Source organism: Borostomias antarcticus (assembly GCF_949987555.1).
Source record: "Borostomias antarcticus genome assembly, chromosome: 32".
Classification (NCBI taxonomy): Eukaryota; Metazoa; Chordata; class Actinopteri; order Stomiiformes; family Stomiidae; genus Borostomias; species Borostomias antarcticus.
The window spans coordinates 3,919,663-3,931,019 of record NC_140265.1 but is presented as its reverse complement, the minus strand read 5'-3'; the positions used below and the strand labels follow the sequence as shown (position 1 = coordinate 3,931,019).

At 50.1% G+C, this 11,357-nt stretch overlaps 1 protein-coding gene across 1 annotated transcript in view; it reads right to left on the bottom strand.

Annotated features, from left to right (window-relative positions):
- LOC311327432 (protein GREB1-like) overlaps positions 1 to 8,989 on the bottom strand; it is a gene marked incomplete at both ends in the record, with an annotated part of 18,942 nt that extends 9,953 nt beyond the window's left edge. The window contains 8 exons of the mRNA XM_084460469.1: positions 1,231 to 1,494; positions 2,242 to 2,327; positions 2,738 to 2,762; positions 3,387 to 3,502; positions 3,922 to 4,071; positions 4,234 to 4,317; positions 5,128 to 5,260; positions 8,943 to 8,989. Of these exons, the coding sequence (XP_084316595.1) occupies positions 1,231 to 1,494; positions 2,242 to 2,327; positions 2,738 to 2,762; positions 3,387 to 3,502; positions 3,922 to 4,071; positions 4,234 to 4,317; positions 5,128 to 5,260; positions 8,943 to 8,989 (905 nt within the window). The remainder of the gene's footprint in view (positions 1 to 1,230; positions 1,495 to 2,241; positions 2,328 to 2,737; positions 2,763 to 3,386; positions 3,503 to 3,921; positions 4,072 to 4,233; positions 4,318 to 5,127; positions 5,261 to 8,942) is intronic.
- Between the last annotated feature and the right edge of the window lie 2,368 nt (positions 8,990 to 11,357).

Sequence of the window (11,357 nt, the reverse complement as noted above, 5' to 3'; positions counted from 1 at the left end):
ATAAAAGATCGATTTTGGGATTCATGAGATTCATGGGCCAGGTGTGGTCTAGTGTGTGGGCCAGGTGTGGTCTAGTGTGAGGGCCAGGTGTGGTCTAGTGTGTGGGCCAGGTGTGGTCTAGTGTGTGGGCCAGGTGTGGTCTAGTGTGTGGGCCAGGTGTGGTCTAGTGTGAGGGCCAGGTGAGGTCTAGTGTGTGGGCCAGGTGTGGTCTAGTGTGTGGGCCAGGTGTGGTCTAGTGTGAGGGCCAGGTGTGGTCTAGTGTGTGGGCCAGGTGTGGTCTAGTGTGTGGGCCAGGTGTGGTCTAGTGTGTGGGCCAGGTGTGGTCTAGTGTGTGGGCCAGGTGTGGTCTAGTGTGTGGGCCAGGTGTGGTCTAGTGTGTGGGCCAGGTGTGGTCCAGGTGTGGGCCAGGTGAGGGCCAGGTGTGGTCTAGTGTGTGGGCCAGGTGTGGTCTAGTGTGTGGGCCAGGTGTGGTCCAGGTGTGGTCTAGTGTGAGGGCCAGGTGTGGTCTAGTGTGAGGGCCAGGTGTGGTCTAGTGTGTGGGCCAGGTGTGGTCTAGTGTGTGGTCCAGGTGTGGTCTAGTGTGTGGGCCAGGTGAGGGCCAGGTGTGGTCTAGTGTGTGGGCCAGGTGTGGTCTAGTGTGTGGTCCAGGTGTGGTCTAGTGTGTGGGCCAGGTGTGGGCCAGGTGAGGGCCAGGTGTGGTCCAGGTGTGGGCCAGGTGAGGGCCAGGTGTGGTCTAGTGTGTGGGCCAGGTGTGGTCCAGGTGTGGTCTAGTGTGTGGTCCAGGTGTGGTCTAGTGTGTGGGCCAGGTGTGGTCTAGTGTGTGGTCCAGGTGTGGTCTAGTGTGTGGGCCAGGTGAGGGCCAGGTGTGGTCTAGTGTGTGGGCCAGGTGTGGTCTAGTGTGTGGTCCAGGTGTGGTCTAGTGTGTGGGCCAGGTGTGGGCCAGGTGAGGGCCAGCTGTGGTCCAGGTGTGGTCTAGTGTGTGGGCCAGGTGTGGTCTAGTGTGTGGGCCAGGTGTGGTCTAGTGTGTGGTCCAGGTGTGGTCTAGTGTGTGGGCCAGGTGTGGGCCAGGTGAGGGCCAGGTGTGGTCCAGGTGTGGTCTAGTGTGTGGGCCAGGTGTGGTCTAGTGTGTGGGCCAGGTGTGGTCTAGTGTGTGGTCCAGGTGTGGTCTAGTGTGTGGGCCAGGTGTGGGCCAGGTGAGGGCCAGGTGTGGTCCAGGTGCGGTCTAGTCACCTGAAGCTGCTAGCCCAGGCCACGGAGAGGTGAGGCAGGAAGGAGGTGCAGCGCGGAAGACCGCTCCCGTCACTCGCCGTCATGATGTCATAGAGGGCGCGGGGGAGGAGCACGGAGGGGGGCCGGCTCACGCCCCGCGCCCAGGAGCAGCTCTGGTGGGGGGAGGGGGCGCGGGGGGAGGAGGAGTCAGAGGAGGTGGACTTGCAGGTCCGCCGTTGGGACTGGGAGGGATCCGGGGGCGCGTGGGGGTCCAGGACCCTGACCCTGGGGGGCGCGGGGGGGTTTGGGGGGTTGGTCTGGGCCTGGCTGGGGTCTGGGGAGGGTCAGGGTCCTGGTCATGGAGAGTGGTGTTCTGACAGATGAACCGACGACAGACGGGACAATCGTCGCTCTCTGATGGAATCTTTCCAACAACTCACTAATGCGTCTCTCACGCACAGAGAGCTCCGGACCTCGCCTCAAGTGGGGCTTGGGCGATCGTGGAACATCTGGCTTAGTCCGACGTACTTTTTGCAACAACTCACGACAGAGTTGCTCACCCAGAGTGAGCTCCGGACCTTGCCTCAAATGGGGCTTGGGCAATCGTCCTTTTAGCGCCACACCACTAGATGCCACGGGGATGGATGGGCTAGTGGGGCTGTCTCTCAGAGAGTGGGAAGTGGAAGTGGAAGTCGCCCCTTGAGTGACTTCTTCACAACTCTTACGAATGAGCCTCTGACGCCGAGAGCGGTCCAGATCTCGTCTCCAGTGGGGCTCAGGTGATCGTGGAACATCCGGGTGAGATTGTCCCTTAACCACCACACCACTTGACGCCATGGGGGTGGAAAAGGCGCTAGTGGGGCTATCTGCTCTACTGGTCCTTCTCATGGAGAGTGGTGTTCTGACAGATGGACAGCTGACAGACAGGTCTGTGTCAGATGGACTGCTGATGGACGGTGGTGTGTCAGATTCGCCATTTGAACTTTCGCCCTCGTGTGTCGGGAAGGGCTCGGCGACGCCGCCAGGTGGCACGGGGGCGGAGCCTCTACTCGTCTCAGACGCCGGGTCTTGTCCACAGCCCCCCGGATCATAGGAGTCAGAATGTGAATCCTCTTGTCCTGAACAGTCACAATGGCTCGCATGTGCACATATCTTCATATGTGCTTCCAAACGGGAAAGGAAGCTTTCGCACTGGGCTATCATACTTTCCAGCTTGGCCCTTTTGAGGTACAATAAAATACAAAAAACTAAAATGACTTTTGATGATTTCAGTACACTTGTACAATCAAAATGCATCATACCGCACATTTTACACATAAACACACACATCTCACACAAACAAACACACACACACACACACACTGTTGGATACACTGAAAAAACATTCTGAACTTACCGATGAATGTCTTTACGGTTTCCATCCTAATTCATAAAGGAAATACAAGATGGATGTTGAGGTCATTAAGGTTTCACAAAGACAGAGCAGCTTCTGTATTTGTTTGAATTGTAAATGGTTAAAGTTTATGACACGCAGGTCGCAGTACTTCAGAGTGTGTGTGTATAGGTGTGTGTGTGTATGTGTAGGTGTGTGTGTGTGTGTGTAGGTGTGTGTGTGTGTGTGTTAGGGCTGCACGATTATGACAAAAGATAATAATTGCGATTATTTGCTTCAAAATGCTAATTGCGATTAATAATTGCGATTAATAATTGCGATTAATAATTGTGATTAATATTTAATATATAATATTAATATATAATAACCAAAATGCTCCCAAATCACGGACGTTGATCCCTTTCTTGCTACTAACTCACTGACCTCGTTTTCGCTCATTTTGTCACTACTCACGGCTGCAGGTACTCTTGTGACACTTGTCTTGACCTACTGCTATCTGTCTTCTCAGTGAAATTGCTGCGCACAGCGCACTCAGCGGGAACGCATGTGATTGGTCAGACAGCATAAGCGCCTGTGATTCGTCCGTGTAGTCCTAGCACGCTCAATTCAAAGCAAAATTATTAATCACATTAATTGCGGCCTTTTGCGATTAGTTAATCATGGACGTCGATTTCGATTAATTCACGATTAATTGTGCAGCCCTAGTGTGTGTGTGTGTACGTGTGTAGGTGTGTGTGTGTGTGTGTGTGTAGGTGTGTGTGTGTGTGTGTGTGTGTGTGTGTACCTGGGCAGGGACTCTCCCAGGGGGTCGGGTCCAGAGAGGATGAGGATGCAGGGAAGGGCCTCCAGCTCCAGGTAGGTACGAGGAACCCAGTCTACATCCTGGACCTTCAGCCACCCCTGGACACACACACACACACACACACACACACACACACACACACACACACACACACACACACACACACACAACACAGTAGGGATGTTAATAGTTATTCGACTATTGATTAATTGCCGATAAGAATTTACTCGAGTAAGATTTACTCGATTAATTGCTTGTTAATGGACCAGAACTTTTTTGGGGGGAAGTAAACGTTATCAACGGGAGTTGAGTGAAATGTAATCATGATTTAAGGTCTGACTGCACATGAGGGCCACGCCATGTAGTGAAGGATAATTGGGGGTCAGAATAGTCAGAAAAGCCTGCTGGCTCGCATACTGCAAAATACGACCAGATGTAGTAGGACATCCTGGTATTTTTGCCATTCTGCATGTGGCATACTATGTATTGGGACATACTACTTCCTGTTTTGGCACACTATATAGTAGTAACGTGAGCAGGCGTCACCTGTCCAGACGTAGGTGCTGTAGAGGGCGCCGTAGAGCAGCGAGAAGGTCAGAACCTGACCCAGAAGATGCTCCTGTTTCACCATGAAGTTCCACAGGATCATACTCACACACACCAGGAACTACACACACACACACACACACACACACACACACAGAGGTCAGAGACGATCAATCTTGGTGCGGTCCCAGTCTAATGCTAACGTGTGTGTATGTTTGAGTGCGTGTGTATTTATGTATGTTTGAGTGTGTGTGTGTGTTTGTGTCTGTGTGTGTGTGTGTACCTGAGCCAGGAAGAGGTTCATAGTGAGCAGGTGAGGGAGTTTCCTGAACTTCTTGCTGAGCAGCATCACTGCTATGGTCCACACCTGGAAGATGGGAGGAGGAGGAGGAGGAGGAGGGAGAGAAGAGGAGGCAGAGGAGGAGGAGGGGGAGGAGGGGGAGGAGGAGGAGGAGGGAGGGGGGGGTGGGTGGGTGATGGAGGGAATAACTTGTTAAATTAATCTGTGTTCCTGTGTTAAATCTAGCCATTATATAGCCATGGCACAGTGAGATTATAAACCATTCTATAGCCATGGCAGTGAGATTATAAACCATTCTATAGCCATGGCAGTGAGATTATAAACCATTCTATAGCCATGGCACAGTGAGATTATAAACCATTCTATAGCCATGGCACAGTGGGATTATAAACCATTCTATAGCCATGGCACAGTGAGATTATAAACCATTCTATAGCCATGGCACAGTGAGATTATAAACCATTCTATAGCCATGGCACAGTGAGATTATAAACCATTCTATAGCCATGGCACAGTGAGATTATAAACCATTCTATAGCCATGGCACAGTGAGATTATAAACCATTCTATAGCATGGCACAGTGAGATTATAAACCATTCTATAGCCATGGCACAGTGAGATTATAAACCATTCTATAGCCATGGCACAGTGAGATTATAAACCATTCTATAGCCATGGCACAGTGAGATTATAAACCATTCTATAGCATGGCACAGTGGGATTACAAACACAAGAGCTGCCAATCCTCTCTAATCTAACCTCTAATCTGCATTCCTACCCTGCAGTGATCTGACAACTGACTTGGGACACTTAACACACACACACACACTCACACACACACACACTCGCACACGCACACGCACACACAGGTGTACCAGAGCGATGAGGCTGACGATGCTGATGTTGAAGCTGACGTTCTGCAGCTCGCTGACCAGGGGGCCGGGGTCCATCAGAGGGATGGTCAGGAGCCAGGCGGACATGTACAGGATGGGGGCGGAGAGGAAGGTGCTGATCACCAAACAAAACATGTTCAGTTATATTTAACCTGTTAAAACTAAGATGCCTGGATGAAAAAATAATTTCTCCAATGGATATATTTGACAAAAACAGGTTAACCCCCTGGAGTCTATCAAGTCGCCGGCGACATGAAAACAATTTAAAGTGAATCGAGGTACGTTTTGTTTAATAACATCGCGCCCGTTTGTCATAGAGACTAGCGGTAAAATGTGGTGTGGAGCCAACATTTAGACCTTTAAAACGAGCCCACCCATGTGTTTCTAGACCAATCAGAAGAGTTTATATCCATAAGCCAATCCGAGAGAGGTTTGACACAAGGCACGTCCTCTGTAATGCAACCTATCTTGCCCGTCAACTAGATAATAGGGATTGCCTAACCTGATCTTTCGTATATGATGGTCTATCCCCATGATTTATAAATCTACTAAACCACCGGCAATTTCTCTCACACACCATGTAAGTAACAGACCACAGATCTGTTGCCTGTAACGATGCCGCCAAAGAAATTTCTCACAGAGAAGGAAATATTGGAACTACTGTTCCCGAATGGAGAGGAGTCAGGTGGTGAAAGCTACCTGACAGACGACGAGCTTGCTTATCAAGCAGGGCTGGATCCGGTCGAGGACGACATGTAAGTAGCCTAGTCTGTGGTATAGTAGTGGATAAAGTTAGCTAGCTGGCGCTAGCAAGCTGCTGTCTTGCGCACAAAATAAGAAGCGCACTTCAGGGCAGGAGTCTCGCTATTTTAGCAGCTTGTCAAGCTTACCATCACTAGACAGTTGCCTTCCTAGCCTAGTCTGGTATATTCAGTTGTCGATTTTATTCATATTCCTATTTCCTCTGTATACAACTGTCTACAAATAGTAAGCCTGACAAGCTGCTAAAACAGCAAGCCTCCTGATGTCAAAGAGCGCCTTTTATTTCGCGCCTCATAAAAACATGACGCTAGACGGCGCCTCAATCATTTGAGTGCACTGCAGTTTTCTAGCTAACATTAGCTAGCTAGCCTACACAGTAGAGTATACTAGTGTTGTCTACTATGATTCTGTATTGTGATATAGCTAACAGTGTATATAGCTAGCCTACACAGTATACTAGTGTTGCTTACTATGATTCTGTATTGTGATATAGCCTAGCTAACAGTGTATGTATATGTTGTTGTTTACAGTGAATATGTAGAGGAGAGAGAACAGAGGGGAGGAAAGGAAACGGGAGAGACAAGGAGAAGAAATGAGCAGAGGAGAAGGCAGGAGACTTGGAGGCAAGAGAGACAGGGAGGAGCTGAGAGAGGAGAAGAGGAGACAGGGGAAGGGAGAGGACAGGAGAGGAGAGGAGAAAAGAGGAGACAACAGGATGATAATGTGTAAGTAAGCCTATACTTATGTCTGCATTTTTATGTATTACAGTGAATATGAAACTAGACTTAGGTCTACTCTTACAGTGAATATGAATGTTGATGTAGGCCTATTCTTTTGTGTGTCACAGTGACAATGAGACAACAGAGTCAGAGGAAGAGGTAGGAAGAATGAGAACGCTAACAGTAGAGAGAAGGCGGCAAGAGAGACAGGGAGGAAGAGGAGGAGACGAGAGAGGAGGAGAGGAGACAGTTGAGGAAGGAGCAACACCAGGGAGAAGTGAAAGGAGAACGCTGACAGTAGAGAGAAGGCGGCAAGAGAGACAGGGAGGAAGAGGAGGAGACGAGAGAGGAGGAGAGGAGACAGTTGAGGAAGGAGCAACACCAGGGAGAAGTGAAAGGAGAACGCTGACAGCAGAGAGAAGGCGGCAAGAGAGTCAGGGAGGAAGAGGAGGAGACGAGAGAGGAGGAGAGGAGACAGTTGAGGAAGGAGTAACACCAGGGAGAAGTGAAAGGAGAACGCTGACAGCAGAGAGAAGGCGGCAAGAGAGACAGGGAGGAAGAGGAGGAGACGAGAGAGGAGGAGAGGAGACAGTTGAGGAAGGAGCAACACCAGGGAGAAGTGAAAGGAGAACGCTGACAGCAGAGAGAAGGCGGCAAGAGAGTCAGGGAGGAAGAGGAGGAGACGAGAGAGGAGGAGAGGAGACAGTTGAGGAAGGAGTAACACCAGGGAGAAGGGAAAGGAGAACGCTGACAGCAGAGAGAAGGCGGCAAGAGAGTCAGGGAGGAAGAGGAGGAGACGAGAGAGGAGGAGAGGAGACAGTTGAGGAAGGAGTAACACCAGGGAGAAGTGAAAGGAGAACGCTGACAGCAGAGAGAAGGCGGCAAGAGAGTCAGGGAGGAAGAGGAGGAGACGAGAGAGGAGGAGAGGAGACAGTTGAGGAAGGAGTAACACCAGGGAGAAGGGAAAGGAGAACGCTGACAGCAGAGAGAAGGCGGCAAGAGAGTCAGGGAGGAAGAGGAGGAGACGAGAGAGGAGGAGAGGAGACAGTTGAGGAAGGAGTAACACCAGGGAGAAGGGAAAGGAGAACGCTGACAGCAGAGAGAAGGCGGCAAGAGAGTCAGGGAGGAAGAGGAGGAGACGAGAGAGGAGGAGAGGAGACAGTTGAGGAAGGAGCAACACCAGGGAGAAGTGAAAGGAGAACGCTGACAGCAGAGAGAAGGCGGCAAGAGAGTCAGGGAGGAAGAGGAGGAGACGAGAGAGGAGGAGAGGAGACAGTTGAGGAAGGAGTAACACCAGGGAGAAGGGAAAGGAGAACGCTGACAGCAGAGAGAAGGCGGCAAGAGAGTCAGGGAGGAAGAGGAGGAGACGAGAGAGGAGGAGAGGAGACAGTTGAGGAAGGAGTAACACCAGGGAGAAGTGAAAGGAGAACGCTGACAGCAGAGAGAAGGCGGCAAGAGAGTCAGGGAGGAAGAGGAGGAGACGAGAGAGGAGGAGAGGAGACAGTTGAGGAAGGAGTAACACCAGGGAGAAGGGAAAGGAGAACGCTGACAGCAGAGAGAAGGCGGCAAGAGAGTCAGGGAGGAAGAGGAGGAGACGAGAGAGGAGGAGAGGAGACAGTTGAGGAAGGAGTAACACCAGGGAGAAGGGAAAGGAGAACGCTGACAGCAGAGAGAAGGCGGCAAGAGAGTCAGGGAGGAAGAGGAGGAGACGAGAGAGGAGGAGAGGAGACAGTTGAGGAAGGAGTAACACCAGGGAGAAGGGAAAGGAGAACGCTGACAGCAGAGAGAAGGCGGCAAGAGAGACAGGGAGGAAGAGGAGGAGATGAGAGAGGAGGAGAGGAGACAGTTGAGGAAGGAGTAACACCAGGGAGAAGGGAAAGGAGAACGCTGACAGTAGAGAGAAGGCGGCAAGAGAGTCAGGGAGGAAGAGGAGGAGATGAGAGAGGAGGAGAGGAGACAGTTGAGTCTGAGGAAGAGCGAAGCCACAGAGGAAGGGCTCCCCCACAGCCAGAACTCTCTTGGAGGACTGAGGCAAATGAGGACGTGGCTCCCCAACAGAAACGCTTCCTGCCAACTAGAGCTCCCGGACACCAACTAAATCGGGACTTCAGGTAAACACCACTGGACCTCTTCAAATTGTACTTCCCTACAGAGGTGGTGAGAGCCCTCTCTAGGAACACAAACAAACGGGCAGCCAAGAACATCGGCATGGGAAAAAAATATACCTGGCAGGACGTGACTGTTGAGGAGCTCTACAAGTTCCTCGGCCTCCTCTTCTATATGGCCTTGGTCAAGCTATCGGACATCCAGTCCTACTGGCGCCTAAACTCCATCTTTACGGTGGCATTCCCGCCCACGGTCATGTCGAGAGCATCTCATGGAACATCCACATGAGCGACCCAGACGAGGATGTGGTCAACGACGGAAAGAAGGGGACACCAGAACATGACCGGTTGTTCCGACTGAGACCCCTTCTGGATGTCATCACCTCGGGCTGCAAGGCGTTTTACCACCCACGCCGGAACCTGTCGATCGATGAGAGGATGGTCGCCAGGAAAGCCAACACAGGGATGACCCAGTACATGAAAGCTAAGCCAACCAAATGGGGTTTCAAACTGTTTGTGTTGGCTGACGCGAGTAATGGTTTCACTGTGGACTTCTCTGTGTACACCGGCAGGATGGAGTTCCCCTCGGGCACGGGGCTGGCCTACGACTCTGTTATGTCCCTGATCAGGCCTGGATATCTCGGGACGGGCTACCATACCTTCGTAGATAACTTCTACACCAGCCCGAGACTGTTCAGAGACCTGTATGCCATGAACATCGGCGCAACAGGGACATACAGGGAAAACAGAAGGGAGTGTCCTCGCACAGTCAGCAATGCCCTGTCAAAGAAGGACGCCAGAGGAACCATCAGGTGGATCCGAGATGGTCCCCTCACCTTTGTCAAGTGGATGGACACGCGTGAGGTGGCAGTGTGCTCCACAGTCCTCCCTGCCAACATCGGAGGCACTGTGCAGCGGAGAGTGCGGAACCGGGACAGGAGCTGGTCCACAGTTTCCATCCCATGCCCTACCCCTGTGCTGGAATACAATCAGCACATGGGGGGTGTGGACCTGTCGGATCAGCTCATCCAATATTACACTGTCCATCACAAGGGGATGAAGTGGTACCGGACTCTCCTCTACCACTTCCTTGACATTGCAGCTACCAACAGCTACCTCCTACACAAGGAGCTGTGTGAGGAAAGACAGGAGCAGCCCATGACCCACCGGGCCTTCAAAGAGGAGCTGACAGCCCAGCTTTGTGGCGTCAGCATCAAATCCCCTCCTCGCCAGGCAGAGCATGGTCACATCCCTGTGGCCATATGCCAGACAGCAGACTCCAGTGAGAAGGCCTCCCAGGGACGAAGAAGCTGTGTCGTTTGCAAAGATGCACACAACAAATATCAAGCCACTCCCTGGAAGTGCAAGGAGTGTGGGGTGGCTCTTTGCCTCATCCTGGACAGGAACTGCTTTGAAACCTGGCACAGCATGTCATGAACAGGTTCCTCCACAGATAACGGAGAGGGGGAGGTAAGAGAGGCAGAGAGGAGACCAAAGAGGAGGCAGGAGAGGACGGGGCAGCACAGTGGAGAAATTGAAACAGGAGCACATAGACAGAGGAGTGAAAAAGGTGAGAGAGACAGGGAGGAGAAGAGGAGACGAGAAGAACAGAATAGGGGAGAGGGAGGCAAGTAGAGAAGATGGGGTAGGAGAGTAGCTGTTTTTCTTTTTGTTTGATTGAGCAGCTTGAAATAAAAAAAAGTTAAATCTAACCATTTTGTGATCTTTTTATTGGCTTTTGTGGCTATTTTGGTATATATTGTTTCTTACAGTGGTTTCTGATAACATACCTTACAGCACCTTTTTGTCCTGAAGAAAATTGTATATAACACTTGGTAGTTCAAAATAGGATTTTAGGACTTATAACTAACAATAGCTAGGCGAGGATAGCACAAATTAATATTTTTCTTTGAAATATGATTCATAACCAATCATCAATACTCACATAATCATACATATATTATATCCTTTGAAAGCCCTAACTGTACTCTTCAATATGGTTATACTTTTTTTCATGTAGGACATTATCTGACATGTTTACAGCCAAAACAACACAATCAGTCCAAGTGGCCTGTTTGAGACTTAAAACGAGAAGTCCAAATCTAGTTTTTTCCCCGCTTCCCATTCATCACTATAATGGCCATATCTTCTGAACAATATATGATATTTCTAATCTGTCTGCTGTTCTAGATAGCACACAGAAATGTCTACATTTGATACCCTGCTAATTTCCTTCCATCATGTAAGGAAAATGGTGGAAAATGCTGTTGTTTGATGAAGGCGGAAAATATTACAAATATTAATATTTGTCTATGAAATATGACTCATAACCAATAATCAATCCTTATATAATCATACATATATTTAGATCATTTAAAAGCCCTAATTGTCCTCTTCAATATGGTATATAGTATTTTGATGTGTGATGTAATATGAACACACCACACATGTTTTTGTATCATGAGTTCATATTCAAAATACAAAATGGAATGTTGGGAATTTTTTGGCTTTGACCCCAGGGGGTTAATATGCAAGCCGGCTTTCATTGCTAAATCAAAGCGGGGAGAGCCGAGAGAGCCGGGAACGTGCGTCTACATTTCACATAAAGGTGAACTTTTTCGTGGAC